Source organism: Fistularia commersonii, chromosome 9 (assembly GCF_037954325.1).
Source record: "Fistularia commersonii isolate RoL2024-O1a breed Wild chromosome 9, RoL_Fcom_v1.0, whole genome shotgun sequence".
NCBI lineage: Eukaryota > Metazoa > Chordata > Actinopteri > Syngnathiformes > Fistulariidae > Fistularia > Fistularia commersonii.
In genome coordinates, this window is record NC_141292.1 from 10,275,727 (window position 1) to 10,297,415 (window position 21,689).

At 46.0% G+C, this 21,689-nt stretch overlaps 1 protein-coding gene across 1 annotated transcript; it reads right to left on the reverse strand.

Annotated features, from left to right (window-relative positions):
- Positions 1–7,122: 7,122 nt before the first annotated feature.
- On the reverse strand, positions 7,123–21,445 carry slc27a4 (solute carrier family 27 member 4). Its single transcript, XM_086152417.1, has 14 exons — positions 21,043–21,445; positions 19,620–19,781; positions 17,683–17,893; positions 17,400–17,583; positions 16,148–16,306; positions 13,616–13,685; positions 13,429–13,520; positions 13,078–13,187; positions 12,740–12,949; positions 10,822–10,948; positions 10,486–10,623; positions 10,225–10,389; positions 8,924–9,070; positions 7,123–8,812 (listed from the first exon to the last, which is right to left on the reverse strand). The coding sequence occupies exons 2-14, from the start codon at positions 19,778–19,780 to the stop codon at positions 8,655–8,657; spliced, it is 1,932 nt and encodes a 643-aa protein (XP_086008543.1). The 5' UTR covers position 19,781; positions 21,043–21,445; the 3' UTR covers positions 7,123–8,654.
- Between the last annotated feature and the right edge of the window lie 244 nt (positions 21,446–21,689).

Genomic DNA, 21,689 nt, shown 5'->3' on the forward strand with positions numbered 1-21,689 from the left:
CCTGGCAGACAACTATTGATGGCAGAGACGGTATTTCTTTGTGGTACAGAAGAACGGGAACGTCGAAGGACGTCCCGATCAGTACGGAGCGTCCAGAGAGAGAAGTGGATGGCGGAGCCGAGAGCACAACAGCCCGGCTTGTATCATGGACAAGGAAAAGCGATTTACTGCCATAGCAGAGGCTCTGCATACAATCGCTGAAAAAATTGCTGAAAGAATTTAGTTGTGGTTTACGAATGAGTCTTTTCCAGACTCCAGGCAGGAACGTCATTGGATGAGGCGTCGAAAGACTTTTTTTTTCTGCGTGTGATTTTCAAGGTAAATGCAATTTTAAAAAGTTTATTTCTTAACATTATCTTTTATTACCGGTATGTATTATTTCAAATAATAATACAGTGTTTACATAAATGTGTAAAATTATTAAATTTTGTAAAAACTGCAGACTTGGAAGTGTTTGAGGGCCAAATATCCTGGACATTTTTGGAATGAACCAAAATCAGCAAGAAAGCGGGTGAGGGACCTCTTGTATTTTAAGCGATAATCAGCCATAATGGGCCCTTTTGAATGTCTCCATCATGTGAGATAAAGTGCGGCTGAAATCGCTTCTTCACCCGCTGTCGGTTGGGCTTTTGGGTGTTCCTTAACAGCAGGAGCTCAATTCCTTCTCGCTAAGAAAGCAGGATGCAGACGCTGAAAGATTATATCCGGAGAGAAGTTGTTGGCGCGGCTCCAGGCCATACTTTATTCGTCTTTGTCTCCACCACCCTCTGTCGTGTCTGTCATTGTTTTCTGGGTATTTTCCACTCAGGCTTTCTGACAAGACAAGGGCAAACAGCAAAAATGTAGTGGATTACATCACGTCCCCAGTCTGTTTGTGTGAAAGTAACCACACCATCTGGTATGAAGTGACGGTACTGAGTAAACGGCAACCAGGCTGTACGCCTCTCTAATCCATCATGAGATTAAATCAAGCAATCTGAATAAATAATGAGTCACCACAGATGGAAACAGCACGATTCAGTACACGTGGGCGTTTCTGGCGGGTCAAGAAAGTCTTCCCTCTTCTTCGACCCTGCCGTCCCAGCAGTTTGCTCCACTTTCCCCCCCCGACACAAGTCGGACTACGTGAAGGCCCGACCTCACAAAAAGATCCTGACTGTCTGTTCATGTTATTACAAATCACTGACTGTTTAGATAAAATGAAATTAATGATAAAAGAGGAGGAATGTCATTGTTGCTTCACCATTTCACTGATTTCTCAGCTGCTCGTCGTGACACGAGTGCAATTTTGAGCTAAATTTAGATAATCAAGGTTAGACCTGGATTACATTTGTAAGAATATTCTATTCTTTTTTATTCTAGATAATAGAATTCTTGTGTGTTAGCATGCATTGTCTTGTGTCAGCATGTTAACACAACAGTCATCATATGTAATTACAACATTAGTCACTAACACTAGTTCAACACAAATTTAGCCTTTATTCTCATTGTTTTGCCAAGAAATTTGATTTATTTTCTCATTTCAGTGTGATAACTTTGCAAAGCAAGACAAAGACTGAATAACTGTACTGGCTAGTGGTTAACATCTGTATTTAGCTATTCTAGGCTAGCTTTAGTTGTGTTTAAAAGCGGCTAATAATAATAATAATAATGATAACACATTTTATTCAAGGTGCCTTACTGAAAAGTGACAGTTTTATTTTTGGATTTTAAAGATATATATCGTCTCTTTTCCTGAACTATTATTCTTTAAGGGTTCGGCGCTCAAGTTACAGAAGCACTCCAATACAATAACAGTATAAAATCTAAAAATCTAAATTTTTTTTTTTTTCTCAATTCATATGATTGACAGTATTTGTTGATATAACTCATTTAAAAGGAAGTTGAGAAGAGGAAAACAACTGAACTGAACTTTTATCAGGTCCATGACCCCTGGGTAGAATCCCAACCGCCCAAATTCTGCTGAAGGATTTTTCTGTATTCATTGACTTCCTCCACCCAAAAGCTTTGCAATGTAAACAGACACCATAAATAGACATGTTTGTCATTATGAGGGTGAAAAATGAAGGCTCTTTTACAAACAACTTGATAAAATAAAAACATTTCAGTTTTTGTAGTAACTCGTGTGCAAGATTCTCCCCAGCCAGCTTGTCTGTGCTTTGACTTTATTACCGACTCTAACACTAATTTTATTTCTTTTTTGTTAAATTTAGCCCAAACAAAATAGTAACACAGTATCACACTCATCAAACCTCCTCATTATAAGTTAAAAAAAAAGTTTTCGTTTTAAGGCTTAATAGTTTGACTTTGATTTCCTAACCTGATTGTTACATTTCAAAAGCCTCTGTTATCAGTTTCTGGATAATTGTAAGATATTTCAGGGAAATTCAGCCGTGCTTCGAGTTAAAAGGGTTCCAGGGAGAAACCAGAAATTGAGCATTCCAGAAAGCAAGAATATTGTTGTGGGTCATGAATGTTGGGGTTTATATGTTGATGCTTGTTTTCTGTGTGATTTGGGGGTTGCTGGAAATTTTGTGGGTGTGATTTGGGGTGCAAGCATTTTTTTTTTTTACTCGGAATTGTGCGGGAACAGTTAGTTCTATTGCAGGCTTGTGTGGAGCGGCTGTGGCCAACAACGGCTATTGCTTATCAACGGATATTTTACCGTCAACTAGGTGTTTTTCCCGACTAAAACGCTATAATATGGTAGAGATGGGGGGCATGAGGGTGAGGAGACAGTAATGATCTAATACTACTCAGGTGAGATCCATTTGGGGATCACAGGGCCACATAGAGACATAGAGCTGTTCACCCTATAATTCACACCTTTGGGTAATTTTGAGTTTTCAATGAACCTCCAGCATGTTTCTAAACTGTGGGAAGAAACCGGAAAACCCTGAGGAACCTCACGCAGACTCTTGGAGTACACTGAGACTTCACACAGAAAGGCTCCGGGTCGGAATCGAACTAGGAACCTTCTTATTGCGACAGTGCTAATTGCTACACCGCCCTGAAAGACACAAAAATAACTTTAGCATTCATAACATAGCAGCGGCCGTTTAAGAAATTCAAACAAGGTGCTTGCAGGTCTTACCTGCTTGAACATTTTAACTTGGAGATGCCTTGTTGATGGTCTACGATGATGGGACGCCTCCAGGAAGGAGAGGTGGCTAGTGGAGCATTCATAGCCTTGAACCTTGACATAAATGCTCTTCACTTGCATCGACTCACACTGCAAAGCTGTTTTGAGATGTGCACATCACTTGGGTCACATACAGCTGTTTATGTAACGGCCTGATGTTAAAATTCCAGGCGCTGTCAGGGAGGGGGGGGGGGGTCCATTTGGGGACCAGGAGGAGAAACATGGAACATTCCAACAGCGTTTAATACTTAAATCTAGCAGCCGAAAGCCAAAACGCATAGGTGTGTAGCCGAACTGCTAAAGTGGTGGGTCGATTATCGCAGACGATATTTGGGATTTAAAAGATACAAGTGCGCGGCCACATCTGTGCTTGATTTACATCTGGAATTCCTGCTTGGCGAAGAATGTCCTCCTGTATGGGGGATCTGGACATTTCGGACATGGCGAGGAGCGTCAAAACGATGGAATGCAGTGAGAAGACTTGTAGTCTGACGCCCCCGTCCAACCCCCCCCCCCCCTCCCCTGTTTTTGTCTTTTCAACATCAGGGGTCATCAGTTTCTACAAAACAAAAAAACTGCAGCGCAGTCTTCCTGTCTTTATCCTGGCCAGCCCGTTTCCTGTGTGCGCTCCGTCTCTCGATGACGCCGTGCTTCCGAAACAAAGTATTCGGCGAAAAAGCTGCCGTCCGTCCATTAACACCGCTGCTCCCTCCATTAGCCTGAACAACTGCGTGGGAGCAGCTGAGGACTGCTGGCCTACTTAATAGCAGTCATAGGGCGCTTTCAGTCTCACGCATGTTATTTGGTTGGGGAGGGTGTTTTGGGCACACTGTGGGATTTTGGCAGCTACATCAGAAGCTTCCTGATGAGTTCCAACTAATACACGTATATTTACTCACTGTACTTCCATTGGTTGCTGTTTTCTTTCCCACTGTCACGATCAGTCCCTGTCATTTGAACGTCAGTCACAATTCCACATGGGACTGGGTTCACTTGAACTGTTATAAATGTGTTACATAAATGATGTTCTTTTTCTTTCCACAGTATATCAACCTCCTCCATCCAACCCTATTCTCTGTATCAACTAACTTTATATCCTCTTTCACTACATCCATGAATCATCCCCTTTTCCTCTGGTCCTCATGCCTGGCAGTTTGAACCCCAGCGTTCTTCTGCCAATATATTCTCTACTCCTCCCCTGGACATGACTAACCCATCTCAGTCTGACTTTATCTCCAAGACATCTAACATGTGCTGTCCCTCTGAGACTCATGCATGATCCTATCCATCCTCGTCACTCCTCAATGCCACTGGCTCAGAATTATACAGCATCGCTGTCCTTTCACTCCGGCTGATAGTGTTATCACACAGTTATGACCCCTCACACTTTTTTCCATCAATTCCTTCACCTCTATTCCACACTCTCTCCATCACTCTGGACTGTTGGACCCTGACTACTTAAAATCCTCCACGTTCCTCATCTCTGCTCCTCGTAGCCTCCGCGTTCCACTTGGGTTCCTCTCATTCATAAAATTGATGTTATCTACTTTATATTTAAATTCCCTGTTTTTTAGGCCTTTTCTTTATCACGGTGTGGATTGGTCTTATTCTATAGAAGGAAACATTCATTTATTGTTGATTCACAATCCTGCACACAGGGATGATGGTGCCTATGCCAGCCAGCTGTCATTGACTCACAATGGAAAAATCAATCCCAGGTTCACAAACAGAGACATACAACCATTCACTCTCATTCAATTTAGGGTCTGTAACGGACCTCCTGCTTGTTTTTGGACTGTGGGAGGAACCTTGAGAAACCCCACTCAAGACACGGGGGGACGATGCAAACTCCACACGAAAAGGCCCCCCCGCAGGAATTGAACCAGCGCTTACTACTGCGTCGCCTCGCTGCCCTCCCTTGATGCACCGACGTGACATTTGTCACATTCTCACAGGAAGCGCATTAAAATAATCTTAAAATGCAAAAAGAATGAATTCTGTAAAGATAAAAAAGGCGTTCGCTGTCAGCATTAAAAGCCAGCAAAGTTCTTCAACAGCAGGAGTCGACGTGAATAATTTAAATAGTTTTATTAATGATTTTCCTTTTTTCATTGTAAGCACTGCTTGTCTTTTCAAATGCATAAAGTTTACACCTAGACTACAGTGGATGAGAGGAGCACGTGTGTCTCAGACACACACACCTCACACTCCTCCCCTACACACTGTACAAGACAAGAGCTGCCACATGTGACATGAGACAGTTAAAAACAAAAAAGAAAACTTTAAACACAGATGTATGTATGTGTGTGTGTGTGTGTGTGTGTGTGTGTGTGTGTGTGTGTGTGTGTGTCTATGTCTGTAGAGAGAGAGGGAGTGAGAATTTGCTTCCTTTCCCAGCACAACCTGGCGCTTCAAGGCCCGCACTTCGGGGAAAAGACAGACGAAAAGTGCAAATTGCCGGATGAAAAACACCGAGAGGGATGTGTCCTGCTTCCAGAGAAACTTTCAGCTTTCACACTAAAATGTTTACGGGTCTGTTGCAACAAATGCTGAGTAACCTCTAGATTTGCACACACCACAAAACTGTAAATAAGTGTGGTCCAAGCTGCCCTTAGGGGGAATCCCTTAGGTTATATTGATATTGAGTGTCCAATATGAATATTTACGGTGGATCGGGGGACGGTCATGGAAATGGAAAAAAGGAAAATTTAAAAGACAACATCATAGGAAATGGTTGCAACAACATTTACTTTAATCTATGTTTAAAACAGACCCCTCTCTTCATTTTAAAATTGGTATTGTTTTGTTTTAATTTCATTCCCTTTGCACCAGAGACCTGGAGCCTTTTCTGGCACAACAACAACCGGCATTGTGGCGGGAAGGGTTCAAGTATCTGTGGAAGAAGCAGCGCCCGCCGTCGCCACGGGTCAATTAAAACCCACTCATATTCTTTCAAGGATGGAAATTGATGCTTTTCTCGATGAAGGTGCCATTTGATATCGACCGACAGCTGCTTAAGATTGTCTTCCACTTACGCTAACTCCCCCTTCATACAAAAATAAAAAAAAAAAAAAAAAAGAAGGAAAAAAATTGCCATGGAGAAAACAAACACAAACAGCAGTGAAACAATCAAAGTATAATTAACAGTTCTTCAGAAAATAATTTAAGCTCATTAAAAAAAAAAAAAAAACAACAACAACAAGAACAACAACAAAAAAAAAAATTAAAATTGGAAATATCTTATTCAGAGTGTTCCGCCGCAAGGGGTGACTGAGTAGTCACCCGCCCCCTGCTGGTCAGTGTTGGAAGCGTCATACCAGCCCAAACCGTTCCCTTAAGACACGCAAAACACATTTCAGCGCACGGCTGGTCGCCACTGCTCTTCGCAGACGCTTTAGAGAATGTTTAACACTCATCATTAAAGAATTCCTTTTTTTTGTTTTTTGCTTCCAGAGACATTTATGCAGCAGGGCCATGGGGGGCAGACATGGGGGGCTGTGCTAAATGTACTGCAAGGAAAACTCCTAAGGTGGGGTTGGCCAGGGGGAACCACACACACACACACACACACCGGGGGTCAGTGGGACCTCCAGGAGGAGACTGGACGCTGACTGAACAACTTAAATATTCTTTTTGAAACCCAACTGAAGTAGTGGGTGTGAGGATTGGGACGAAGGCTCGACAGAGAAAGTGTGGCAGAGGGGTTTGAGGCTGGAGCTGGGGAGGTTTGGGAACAGGGAGATGGAGAGACGTCATCAATAAGACACCCCTGTGACACATTCAAGATCGGGTAAAGACAGGGAGAAACTTAAAGCTCGCAGGCCGAGGCATTACCTCTGCTCCGTCCCCGCCCCTCTGCAGTTTTTTTTTTGCATATCAAGATGCGAGACAAAAAAAAAAAAAAAGAGTGAACCATGTCAAGAAGAGGTGGAACCACAGGAGGAGGGCAGCTGAGGAGCGGGCTGGACATGCAGACTGTGGGGGGAGGGAGGGGAGGGGATTGCAAGCTCACATTTAAGGCACGGTGCTCTGCTTGCGGTCGATGAAGCTCTCTTTTAGCTTCCGGTGACAAATAATGAGAAACCAAGAAACGAATTTTTTTAAAAATTCAGAGCAAAGCACACCTTGTCTTTTGCTGTTCAGCTGCGGTCCTCTCTCCGTCTCCCCCCCACCCCCCCCTTCGGATCTTTCAAATCTTTGGATCTTTCCGGTGTACAATTACAGTCCAAGACCCACCCCCATCCAGTGCTCCTCTTTCGGGAAGGGACAAAACCTGCACAATTACGGCTGAAACAAAACAGCTTCCGGAAAACCAACTGATCCCGTGTGCTTGGACCGGCACTCGATCGCTTCATTCAGTTTCCCTGATTTAAAAAAGAACAACGCAACTCGAGTCTCCACCTGCGGAACCCCCTCAGTTGCAAATTTGGATGGCGATAAAGAGGAGGACATGCTACATTACAAAAACAACAACAGCAACAAAAAAGAAAGAAAGCTTTCCCCAGTTTCACATAAAATACCTAAAGCATTGGTACTTCCTTAGATATACCAACAGTACAACTTAAATATATTTGGTGTGACGCAGACACAGGTTGAGCGTGGTTAGCGTGGTGTGGCTGCTTATTGCACCGTCAGCGTTGAGGTCCTATTGCACATAACAAGTTCGCCCTCAGCTGCCGGCCCAATTTATGCTATTTTTCTTTTTTTTTTTTTTTCTTTAAGCGCGGGCCCACAGAAAATAAAACCTTTTCCCTTCTCCTGCCTGGTGTCTTTGAGGTGAAAAGACCAGTGCAGGGGTGAAAGAGCGGACCATGGCAATGTCTAATTGTGCAGGTGATGTCAACAGTACACACTCAGGTATCCTCCAGTGACAAAATGGCTACGGAAACGCCGCGGGTGCCTCGGCCTCTGCTATGGATCTATGTTTCCACCGAGCATCCCTTCCGTTTGCACGAAGTTTCAAGTGCGTAGCCTCTGACGGCACTCCTACGTCCTCCTGAGGGCTCCCACACTCACCTACACCCACCCACACCCACTCACAACCCAACCCTCAGCAAATGATCTGGTTCGATGACCCAGTGTCAGCGACACTGAGACACGTCATTTTGTGTGCGGTGGATTTGGAGCTACCGAGGAGACCTGGTTTGACGGGGACTGTGGCTGCATGTTTGCTGAGGTAGCGAGGAGTTGCCAGGGGAGATTCCAGGAGGGATGGGATGGTGCAGTATGTGTGTGTGTGTGTGTGTGTGTATGTGTTGTGCAATAATTGGTTTCAGGGCTCGTAGAGTTCAAGGGTAATGATGTTTTTAGGTGCGTGTCTGGTGTCTGTGTATTTGCATTGGAGTGTGTATGGCTATTATATCTGATGTCTGGTTTTCTGTGTATGGAGAGTTTCCTGCATTGTGCTAGCCTGATCACAACTGCTCTGTGTGTGTGTGTGTGTGTGTCTGTGTGTGTGTGTATGTGTGCGTGCGTGCGCGCGTGTGTTTAAATGTTGCTGTCAGCCCGGTCATCACAATTTGTGTTTCCCTGAAAGAATGGAGTGGTAAAGCTCCTCATCCAGCGGCACGTAACGCCCTCTGCTGGAATCCAGGAAGTACAGTCTGTCTGACACGGTGCTGGGGTCGAAGCCCTCCCGACGCAGTTCCGTCTTCTGAAACTTAAACGTTCCTGAACACACACAAAAACACGCAAATCAGGGTGACAATCGAAGACCTTGATGAAAATAAAGGTCTTTGAGAAGCCCTTCTTGTTTCATGGCAGTGAAAAGCTAATTTTCACCTGTCTTGTTGACTTCCGGGAGGAAGCGGAGGAAGACGGGCCTGGCGTACGGAGGGAGCGCTTTGTCCATATCCATCACAAACTTTTCCAGGTCAGTGGAGAGCGATGGGTCTGCGATGGCTGCCATCCCAGCCTTTCCCTCCGCACCTGGAATGACAGAGATGAGGCGGTGGTCTGCATTTGGTCTTTGAGGGCAACTTTACGTTGGTGTTTCATAGCACCACAAACACGTCGAGACATCCGCTGAACATCACATTCGGCCCCCTCCTGCCGAAGCTGCACAGCAAACACAACATATGTTCCATGAAGGTGTGAAAGAAATATTTAAACATCAAAATCTGGCACTTTAACAGTACCAAATTGCAAGTGCAACATATCAGGGGTTAGAAAGGGAGAAACCGATGTCAAGAAAAAAATGAAATACAAGGATCCACTGAAACTACAAGTTTCATGAGAGCGTGGGAAATGCATGTGACAAAGTTGTGACCTGAGGTGACTGCGGTTACGGATGGCATCGAGAAAAAAACCTGCGCAGGCGGATGCATGTACGCGTTCGCGAATTTGTTTTTGGAACGTTCCGCGAGACAAGAGACAGGAAATACCTACCACAGAAAAAAAAAACCAAACAGAACAAATCCAACTGCAGGAAAATGCATATTGAGAAAACTAAAAATCACTTTCATTAGTTATGTCGTGTCAATAACATAATAAAAGACTAATCACCCCCAGGGAATCACCACTTCACACTTCTGCCCTCTGGAGGGCGTACAGGGGCTTGATGGATCACACTCAAAGATTCCTGAATGGCTTCTACCACTGTGCCATTAAGGAACTGAACAGTGATCTAAATAAACACATTAAATAGACTAATAATAATTGCTGGATGTGCTATATTTCTTTAAGCTCAATATAAACACCACTGTATTTTCCACACAAAGATGTTTACACTTTTTTAAATATCTTTTATATTGTTATATCCTTTATTTTCTTGTGTTCTATATTTTTTTGTGATTACAGAAGTGCGCACCACCGCTGACCCCCCCAAAACCTTTCCTTTTCCAAATACAAAACCCCAGTTGAAAATTAACTCAGTCGCCGCAGTCGATGCCTGCGAATGGCTTCTGGTTTTCATCACATAATGGTAATGAGCATCTTGTGATTTAAAACAAACAGATCCTCGCAAGTATAATTCGAAAACCTGACAGCGGCAGCGGCAGGAGCATGAAAATCAGCCAATGAGCCTAGAATTGAGAGTTTTAAGTAAAGTCATCCTGGACAAAGGGCTTGTTGGGAAGTTTTACCTGGTACTTCCACTCCGTAGACGACTACATCTTTCATATCCAGCAGCCTGCTGAGCGTCCCTTCCACCTCGGTGGTGGACACGTTCTCTCCCTTCCAGCGAAAGGTGTCACCTGTCCTGTCCTTGAAGTACATGTGACCATACTCATCCATGATCAGCACGTCACCTGATGAGTGCCCAAAAAAAAGAGGTCTGGTTTTATTGCCAAGGTAACAAAACCGTGCATGTGCGAGGAGCAGTGAGGGGCGTGAGAGAGAATTACCGGACAGGTACGCGGTGTCTCCCTTCTTGAAGACACTCTGGGCGACTTTCTTGCTGGTAGCTGTCGAGTTGACATAGCCGTCGAATCTCCGCAGGGGGTCGTTCTGAATGATGCGCCCGACAAGCTGGCCGGGCTCACCTGGGTGGAGCAGGAGCGGAGAAAACACACGGGTAAGGATCAAAAGACCTGCTCTACGGAGGACTTCCGAAGAGCAGTTGCGATTCTAAACAGTAAACGATTTTTTGCGGATGACCAGGAGACGAGTGTGCCACCTAGTGGTAAAAACGCAACAGTGTGAGGAAGCCGCTCTTCCTCCAGATCACCTAGCCTGCCTACCGGGTTTGCAGGGAATGCAGACTCCGTCGGGACCCCGTATGAGCTCCATGGTCTCCTCGTCCACACGCACCAGCCTGATGGGGTAGACGTAGGGCAGGATTTGGCTGTTGAAGCCACAAGCTCCGACCTAGAAGGGCAGATAGACTTCCTTAAGACTTCATTATGCATATTCATTTTAAGGTGTGACCAGAGTCAGGCATTATTATAGAAAATATTCAGAACGTTTTGATGGATATATGCCTTTTAAATATCTGTGCTCTGCTTAGTGATTCTAGGGTAATTTCTAACTTATTATTTAGTAACTGATTTTAAATCTGACAGTATCTTGATGATATTCAAAGACGATTCTTCCAACAATGGTGTTTCTTGATGATTTAGAAAACAATTATGAGAATTGGCTGAGGGAAAAAGGTGAATAGGATTTTTTTACACAACTATATGAAAAGCACCATATCGGACTATATCGACACTATAAGGCAAAAAGAATTAGCCCACCCATTCAAATAATCAGAATCAGGAGTTCCAATCACTTCAACGGCTAAAGGTGTATAAAATCAAGCACCTATGCATGCAAACTGTTTATATAAACATTTCTGAAAGAATTGGTCACTCAGTGAATTTCAGCATGGAACATTGATAGGATGCGACCAGTGCAACAAATCCCATCATGAAATTTCCTTGTTTCTAAATATTCCACAGTCAACTGTCAGCTGTATTATAAGAACTTGGAAAACTTTGGGAACGACGTAATCTCATCCATGAAGTGGAAGGCTATGTGAGCTGACAAGAGCCTAGTGCGAAGAGTGCAGAGTCAATCGCTACAGACCTCCAAACTTCATGTGGCCATGTAGCTCAAGAACAGTGTGCAGAGAGCTTCATAGAAAGGTTTCCATGGCCAAGCGGCTGCATCCAAACCACACATCACCAAGTGCAGTGCAAAGTGTCGGATCCAATGGTGTAAAGCACGCTGCCACTGGACTCTAGCGCGGTGGAGACACATTATCTGGAGCAACAAATTCTCCATCTGGCAATCGGATGGACGAATCTGGGTTTGGCAGTTGCCAGGAGAACGGTACTTGTCGGACTTCGCCGTGCCAAGTGTGAAGTTTGGTGGAAGGGGGATTATGGTGTGAGGTTATTTTTCAGGAGCTGGGCTTGGCCCCTTAACCAAGGACCATCTTGGACAATTCCTTGCTCCCAACTTTCTGGGAACAGTTTAGTGCTGGCCTCGTCCTTTGCAACATGACCGTGTACCAGTGCACAAAGTAAGGTCCATAAAGACATGGATGACAGTCTGGTGTGGATGATCTTGACTGGCCTGCACAGAGTCCTGACCTCAACCAGATAAAACACCTTTGGGATGAATTAGAGCGGAGAGTGAGAGCCAGGGCTTCTCATCCAACGTCAGTGTGTGACCTCACAAATGGTCAAAAATTCCCATAAACACCCTCCTGAACCTTGTGGACAGCCTTCACAAAAGAGTTGAAGCAGTTCTGCAAAGACTGGACCGCCGTCATATTGAATCCTATGGATTAGGAATGGGATGTCACATTAGTTCATATGCGAGTCAAGGCAGGGGAGCGAATACTTTTGGCCATATAGTGTATATCTATGTCTCACAATATTAGAGAAGAGGAAACAGAATAGGTTTAGATGGAAGAGATTGATTCACTGTGGCGACCTCTGAAGGAAGATTAAAAGCTCTATAGCAAATGACTTAAGGATTAAAACAATCCAGACAATGAGCTGATCTATGAGGGACAATTTGGTATCCATAGGTAAAAAAATTAAAATTCCATATCTGATTTCAAGCAGTATTAAAAATATACTGTGGCCTAAATACATTTTTTTTCTCGTGCCATAGGAGACTTTTAAGATTTTTTTCTGAATTGAATTATTAACCATCCCCCACGGGCACCTTATTGTCAAAGTTGCCCAAGCTGCAGTTGCACTCGGTGGCTCCGTAGAACTCGGCGATCTGGGGGATGTTGAAGCGGTTCATAAACTCCTCCCATATGGACTGACGCAGGCCGTTCCCCAGCGCCATTCGCACCCGGTGTTGGCCCTCGGTGTCGCGGACCGGCTGGTTCAGCAGGTACCTGCAGATCTCACCTATGTACTGCACAATCTGGAAGGGGGGAGGGGGGAGGGGGGAGACGACATGGGGCGAGGAAGGGGTGGGCATTCAGCACAGCTCACAATAAATACAATCAGAACTCATCCCCCCGAGAGCGGACGCGGGGTTGCTTAACTTACCGTGCAGTTGTACTTGACACAGTCATCCCAGAACCGTGAAGCGGAGAACTTCTTCCTGATGACCACTGTCATGCCGTGGATTATACACTGGCCCACTCCCACTATATTCCCTGTTGAAAAAAGTTAATAAAAACTTGTGATAACTCCAGAAAAAAACTCAGCAGATAATTTTTAGTTAATCTATAATGTCAAGATCAAGTGTATAAATGTGCTTTCAGTAGATATTGAGGGTTTTTATGTTGGCATGGCAACCAAAAACATTTTTTTGCAAGAATGCAAATGAAACATAATGGGATGATAGAAATGAGGGGGAAGAAGTGGTGTATGAACAATATTATGAATATGGTTTACCTGCAGAATGGTAGAGAGGCAGGCAATCATACAGCACGTCATCTGGGGTCATCCTGAAGCCGTAGTACACCAAAGCTGCCATACGGTAGTACCTGGGAGGCGGGGAGGGTGGGGTTTAAAGCTACTGAAGTAAAAGAAGAAATATAAAAAAAAAAAAAAATGATGGCGGATTAAGGTTTCTTGCTACCTGCTGTGCACAACAATGGCCGCCTTCGGCATTCCCGTGGTTCCCGAAGTGTAGATGTAGAACAGGCGATCTGAAAGGGAACGGTTGTAGTGAGCGAGGTGCATCAGGCGTTGCCAGCCCTCTGACACCTATACAAGGAGCCTGTCTTCCTCCGCTTCCTCCCGGAAGTCAACAAAACAGGTGGAAACAGACGTCTCGGTGCGAGGAGGACTACTTGCATTCCTCCACTGAATTGAGTTTGTATTATTTCATCGTTTTGCAAATCTTAAATATGTCAGCCGTCTGAAAACAAAGGGTTTAAGGCTCTAACATGGCCGATACCGTTAACTTAGCCAGTGTTTTATTTTTGTGACTCAAGGGGCCAAGGAAGAGTATCTGGATTTTCAAGTTAAAGGGCTTTATTTGGAGTTGAGCCATGTGTCATTGCTGCTAAATGTTAAGAATGAGTCTAGGGTCCCCCTGTGACTTGAATTTTGACCCGAATCCTGGTCATGTGACCCACATCCACACACAGGCCCATCCACCGTCTCGGTGAGGGGATTCACTCTTTTATTACCTCCCTCAACCTCAAACACGTATCCTTCTGCTTTGCATTCCTGCCCTCTGTTTGATTTTTAACTGCCGCTTGTGACACATTACTGTCATTCTGTCAGCTCGGCACTTTATGCACACATTTGTGTTCCTACTTCAAGCCCTACAGACATGTTTGTCAGTGGCAAATGACTTGTTTCGGGGCTGTATGTCCAAGACTGACTCCACAACCCCCGAGTCATGGGCGTTCCCTTCCCACTATCTTCCAACAGACACATTCAAAGTGTGTGTTTGCCGTTGTCCGGTCTGGGCCACCGCTGTCTGCAAGGTGTGAACTTGTCCAAAGGTTAACATTTGATTGCGTCAACTGGCCAGAGGGTTGTCAGTTATTGAGCGTGGTGTTCAAATAACTTGGGGGCAAAAGCCCTCTCGACGACTGTTTGTTTTCCTATTTGATTCTATATTACAGACAGACGGTGTATCAGGTTACCTCAGTGGACAAAATGTTAAATTGATCATACTGAATAATGCAGAAGGAAAACAAGACGCCTGTGTAAACACACTGACATTGTCATTTTGTTCTAACAAACTCCATTTATGATCATTTCTATGTAAAAATGATACAACTCAAGAGAACCATTTTTTCCAATTAGTCAGAGAAGCATTGATAAATGAAATAATCAAAAGTGAATCCATGTCGTGCAGCTTTTATTTGTCAAGTGTATGAAACACAATGACAACAGTGTTGCTAGTCCAACTGACGGAGAGGACAGCACCGGAAGTAGCTCTATACGTGCGAACACACACACACACACACACACACACACGCACACACACACACACACACACACACGCACACACACACACACGCGCGCGCGCACACACACACACACACACACACACAAAGATGGAATGGCAATGTTGCTCTGGAGATACTTTTATAAAACTAGCATTGTCAGGCCGACAGATATGCTTTGTAAAAATTACAATGTTTTAAAGGCCGGTTGGAGCTGAGGGTGGAGGTTTGCTTGTATTTGAAGGACCCTCACCCCATGGCTGGAAGAAGGGAATCTATGAGGAGTGTGGCTATTCTTTGTGTTCTTATATGGGTTCTCCATTTTCCTCCCCACAGTCCAGAAACAGGCTTACAAGCTGACTGAAGACTGTGTGGTTGACAGGTGATCGGTCCCAAGTGGGTTAAAGGCAGAGCCGGGTGTAAAAGTTTAGTAAGTAAACTTTTGTTGGGCTTATAAACTGTGGGATTTGCAAGTACTGAGGTGTCTTAGATCAGTCCTGTCATAATAGTGTTCGCAATCATTTTGTTTTGCGATTGAAAGCACCACCGTGGGTCAAAAAGTTGTCTATGGCAGATTTTTGGCACCCGACAACACCAGATGACATCCCAGAACTGTTGTTCGGCCTAAGGTGATGCAACTTTCTCTCTGATATTTCCTCTGTTTGGCTTCCAGCAAACACCGTGACATAACTGTGACGTAGGATCTAAAAAGGACCTATTGTATGCAGCAAAGTACACCAAGTTGCACTGCTTTTTTTTTTTTGCCCCCCCACACCCACTAACCGTGGCTTAAAATTTTGTTTGCACCATCTAGCAAAATTTTGGAAGGTACCATTAAAGAGCTGGATGTTTTGTCTCTTCCGTCGAGGAAAGATAATGTGCGCGAGCCTTTCAAAAAAATATAATGACTCTAAAACGTGAGGTAGCATAAACACTGGCCAAATCGATTTAAGGAGCTTTGCAACACCCTGAGAGGACGAAAGCAGCTATTCAAAGCAAACTACAAATGGGTTCTGTTTCTGAAAAGGTTTTCACCAAGAAGTGTTTTTCCTAACCCCACCACTTACCAGTGTTGCCTCATTCACCCCATTCACACAAACAAAGACATACAGACATTTACAGGAACAGGCCATTTCTGTAAGTGCCATTAAATTATTAGCACCGCTGCAAACCTGCTCAGCTGTTTTTGGACATGGCTCGCTCACCTGTGAAGCTGCATTGTGGCCCGCTGGGCAGGTGACTGGGAGCGGCGTCCAGCAGGGGCTCGAGGCACTCCGTTCCCCGCGGGACTCGTTCGGGGGCCCAGTCCCCGGAACAGAACAAATGCACCGACTTCCCCATTGAGCTGTGGACCTCGGACACCGCTGCGGGGACCATGAGGCGAGGAAGAAACAAATAAATATGGATGATGCTGAATTTGAGTGATGGATCAGCAAAACTGCTGTCGGGAGCTAGAAACAGCAAATGAAGGATGATGCGCGGGGTCGGGGTCAGAGGGATCAAAATCACTTGGGGTGTTGGTGGCTTGGAACCAATACCAAACACCCTCTGGCAGTGGGGATCTTATTTTTCATTAGCTTCTTCTTTCAAAGGCATTGTCGCATCCTGTCAGCTCGACACTGTCACTGCCGTTTGACTTTAGACTCGCCGGCTGTCCGATCACTAGAAGGTATAAAAACGGACGGCGGGTCCGGAATCCAGCAGGAAAGCCCGCTCAAAACTCATCCGCTCTTCACGGGCGACGAAATGAACATGACCGTACCACGGAGCTGCCGCAGTGCGGTGAGCCGGGGGTTTCCACGGCCAGAGAATGCACTACAGACAGAGGGTAACGACATTACATAACAACATGGTTAATGTGTTTTAGGAGTGTGTTTTAGGAGTCTTTGGTAATTGTTTTGATATCTAAGGTATAAGATCAACATATGTCTCGGCCGAGATTATCGAGATAAAACAAATTTTTTAAACCGGTGTCATTATTGTCTATCAGTGACAACTGTGTGTGTTTATTTAGAAACCTAAATGACTAGGGGGGGGGCTTTATGTCAACTTTAACGTTAAAACTGTAAATGGATATTCTGGAAAATTCAGCCGAAGCAAACTCAACCGTTTGAAAACCACAAGTTCAGAGGATGCCGTGTGTAAAGAGTTTACATTAGCGGCTGACTGCCATGCGCCCTCGTCTGCGTACCGATAATCTCCAGACTGACAAACGGAGGCACTTCGCCACTTGAAACTCGATTACTCCGTCCCCTCGTTGCGGACTTGTCGGACATTTATAAAAGGCTCTGTCTGACGTCCGTTGAAGGGACACCTTCTCCCGGACCCATCACTCTTTAACCACCTCTCATCACGGGGGAAGCTTGGCCCAGTGCTTTTCAGATCGTAAATGCCTGGCATGAAGCACATCCCACAACCCCCCCACCCGCTACCGCCGCTCAGCGAGCTCCTGCTTACCGTCAGTCAGCTCCGATCCAAACACCACGGCCTTGGCATTAGAGATGGTGACACAGTGCACCAAGGCCTCCAGTCTCAAATTGAAGTTGATGAGGGCGGCCTCGACTCCGATCTTGGCCATGCCCAACCAGAGGCCCACGTACTGGGAGCGGTTCTCCATGAAAAGAGCCACCACATCCCCTTGCTGTGAGGGAGAGAGGGGGGAACTCATGCTCAGTATGAACTGATTCACTCTTGCATCATGGTGCAACAACGTTTTTCATCTCGTTTGAAGTCACCCCACCTTGAAACCTCGCTGGAGCAGCAGGTTGCCGACTCGGTTGGAGTATTCATCCAGCTGCCGGAAGGTCCACCTCTCTCCGGTCCCTTCGAAGATCAGCGCGGTTTTGTCCCCGTGCCGGCTGACCGTTTCAGCGAAGATCTTGGGGATGGTGTTCTTCTCTCGGAGGTGGCGCCTGACGTTCTTCTTGACCCGCAACAGCACACCTGCCGCGCTGAACGGGAGGGGGATGGGGAGAGAGACACACACAGAGCGGAGAGAGGGAAAGACGGCTGCTGTTATTGGAGGGAAATCTGAAAGTTTCAATAAACTCCTGCTCAACCTCTTTTGTAAAGCCTTTGCAGGTGCGCATAGAAACCAAGCCACTTAGCAGGACAAAAAGCATATTTCCTCTGTGATGAAAAGTTAAATTGATTTCCTTCCTTTTCCGGCAGCCACTGATTTTAACACATTGTGGCATACATTTTTTTCCTAACCTCAAAAAACTGCTATCAAAATCAGGTTACAGTTCCGACCGGGAGGTTTTTGAAAACATTTCATGAGCTCTCGGATATTTATGGAAATATAATAGTCCGGAAATGTTGCTTTTGAACTAGCTAAGCTATTTCCCATACAGAAGTGTCACCCTCAGAGCAACTCACAACAAGAAACCATAAAAGTTTTACTGCACGAATGGCTTTGTGTTTCCAAAGGTTAAAGTCTGCCAAAGTGGGAGCATTACATTAGATATTGGTCATATGTGATATCAAACTACAGATAGTGCGACCAGACACCATAAAACTCTAGAGATACTATCAGGTTACTTCACTGAGGCTGAGATGAGTTCAGCTGTTGTGCACTTTGGATGGAACTGGGATGTGAATTGATAGAATTAGCCAGAATGACAGAAACATCAGCATATATTTGGGCAGATCTGTAAACTTTCTGGAGCCAACTGGCCTGAAATCACTGTTTTTATGAGGTTTATATTTGGTTATGTGCAGCTTTATGTTTTAATATTAGGATGTCCAAAGCCAATCGTTTGATGCAGTCTATTGACGACAGCAGATGCTGACATTTTACTCCTTCTTAGTCACCCAAACTCAAATTTGAACTCAAATTGAATAATAATTTGAAGAACACTGGGAGGTTGTTTTTGCAACAATTTTCTGCTATGTGACATTTTAAAAATGCACTGGCTTGGAAGCTGGGATTTATCTTTTTAATAGGAGTCCGATTTTAAAGAGCTATGAAAAAAGTCTTTACCTGAAACAAAAAAAAAGCCTTTACTTCAATCACCTCACCTGGCCTTGCCAAGGCCTTGTGTTTACCTTTACTGGGGCTTCGAGGCCGCACACAAAAACCACCCCATAGGCACCTTCAACTGCGTATTTGCTTTTTGGAAGGCAGTTCAAAGCTTCACTCCTCCCCCTGTCCTTTTCTATTGTCCTTTGTCTCCAATATTTTGGGCCTACCTGCTCCTCTTGTTGTGACCCCGGGCTCTAATTTTAGTCTTGCTGAGAAACAGCCTGGAGCTTGTCACAGGTTTTTACATGTCCCTGGGCCCTCTTGTCCCCACATCAAGGGATTCAAACCCCACAAATGGGAAAAAAAAAAAAAAAAGCTTGACGCTGATTATAACGCGTCATAATTTGATAGTATTTCAGACCATACTAACAGTGTAATGTTACACTCTTGTGAATCAGCACTTTACCCGTGCAGCCATTGTACTGCTATAGATCCAACATGCTGGAGGGTGCAGTGGGATCGGTTTTGTGTATTCCAACCTCTGAACACTGCACAGTACTGTGGCTGTGGGTGCGTTTAGAACAAGAGCTCTAAAGCGAGAAGAAAAAAAGCCAACCCAAAACATCCTGAGGCCAAAACCTCCCAAGTCCTGTGATGTTTCCGACTCCTCACAAAAATTCTGAATCGGCCACCAACAGCGTCCCGGTACTTACTGTAGGTCTCTGCCGACAGTTTTGGAGAAAATGTGCAAGAACCTCCAGCCGCCGCTTCCCAGGTAGAAGATGAGGATTGCTGGCAGAACTTGGCACCAGGGCAAGCCAACCAGCAGCCTCAGCACGAACAGCAGGGCTGTGCAACACGATAGACGCAGCATCCTGAAAAAAGAATTCACGCACACACACATACCGGTAGATAGACAGATAAAAGCTTCCTGTGGCTCCTATTCACAAACAATCAACTCAGTGGGAGGAAGGTTAGATGTGGTATATGCAGGGGAAAGTGAACCTTCCTCGCTGAATCTGCATCTGCGCTGTGCTCACTGTGCCGCGTGCACCGAGCACGTAGGAATGTTATCTGGTGTGGGTTCATGTACACATCCTGTGTTCATTTTCACCCACTGACTCAGCTCTGTTTGACCGTGAGCCATGCATTCAAAACTGATACGGCCAAGTTTGGATTGATCAACCGCATGAATGGAAGATGAAAACAAGATACCCAGTCTATTTTATTTGATGATTAATCAAGATTTGGAAAGGCCCCTGGGTGACATGGGTGGAGCAAGCCCGGCCTCCTGAGACCTTCGGGGAACCCTTAAGGTGAAACAAACTGACTAACAGACACTCCGGAGGGCAGTATGTGGTGAAGATGAGGCGTTCGATGAAACTGGATAGCCGAGGAAAAGGATCGTTTAACCGGTGTGGGCTAGGTTTGGTTTACATGACTGCCTATTACGTATTTATAAACACACAGAAGCAAATACCGCGGAATTATTTACAGACCATTGTAGAACTATATGACTGGACGACCAGTTTCGCAGTCGGCGTGCACACTCTGTGCACTTAGCTGCACATTCGTGGAGGTCTTTGTCACGGCAGCGAGCATCCAGAACCGAGACTGTCAGATAACGCGATGTGTGTTTGAAAGGAGGAGCGTTTGGGGTCACTTCTTAATGAAAGAAATAAAATGTAGCATCATCTTGCACAACCGCTGCCTCGCATCACACTGCGGCGGTGAAAGGGGGGCGAAGGCCGTCGCCGTCGGGCTCCACGTCCCTAAACGCGTGCCATGTGCGCCTTCACGCAAGGGGGCCCACGGCCCGGAGCGTGTCAGGCTAACGTGACGGGGGTGGGTGGGGGGATTTTCGATGACAGGCGCGCCGGGAAGCGGCGAGCGCCCGGCGTATTGCGTCCGGCGGGTTGTGGACGCGGGCAGAGAACGCGGCAGCGGCAGCGGCGGAGGAGGAACAATGTGTCTCACACGGGCGGCTGACCGTGGCCGACCGGGGCTGACAGCGGACGGGACATTTTTCCACGAAATGACCGGGGGTGGGTGGAACAACGCGGGGAGGGTGGTAGGGGTGGCGGCCGAGACGAGCATACATTTCTATTTCTTTTGTACTTCCCCATCCTCACGTACCTCGGTCACAGCATGTAGGTGCGCAGAGAACGCCTTCTGTGCGATTCCACCTTGATCGGCTTATAGGCTAGCAGCCCGGTCAGCCTCCCCGCGGCTCGCCGCCTCCCTCTCTCCCTCTCTGGCTGTGCTTGACGAGGGCGCGCAGAGACCAGACGCGCGCCGGGGGTTCTCCCTCTGCCGTTAATACCGCGGCGAGCTCCCGGTTCCCTCCTCCCCGTTATCCGGCGTCCCGTCCGGATGCTCAAATTCGCCTGGCTGTCCGAGTCGATTTTAAGCCCGCGTACATTGTCACAATCCCTGACATCACCACCGGGTGCATTGTAGCCGGTAACTCGCTAGCAAGCTTAATTCAAATGACCTTATAATTTTCCCCCGCTGCGCCCGCCCACCGCTCCCAGCGCACGGCTCTGTGTGGTGAATCAGCGCTGACGGACGGCTGCGACAGCCAATCGGTGACGTCTATCGCCTGTCGACATCCTATCGGGGAGGGGAGGGGTTTGCGGCACTTGAGAAGAGGAAATGCGGCGCGGTCCTGCCTCTAAGTGCCGAGAGACAGCGGCGGGGAGGCCGGCCAGGATAACGGGCGTGGACCCGGTAGTGAAACGTCTGTGATGCGGAACTGCGCGGCGTCGGAACGTGCCCTGCCT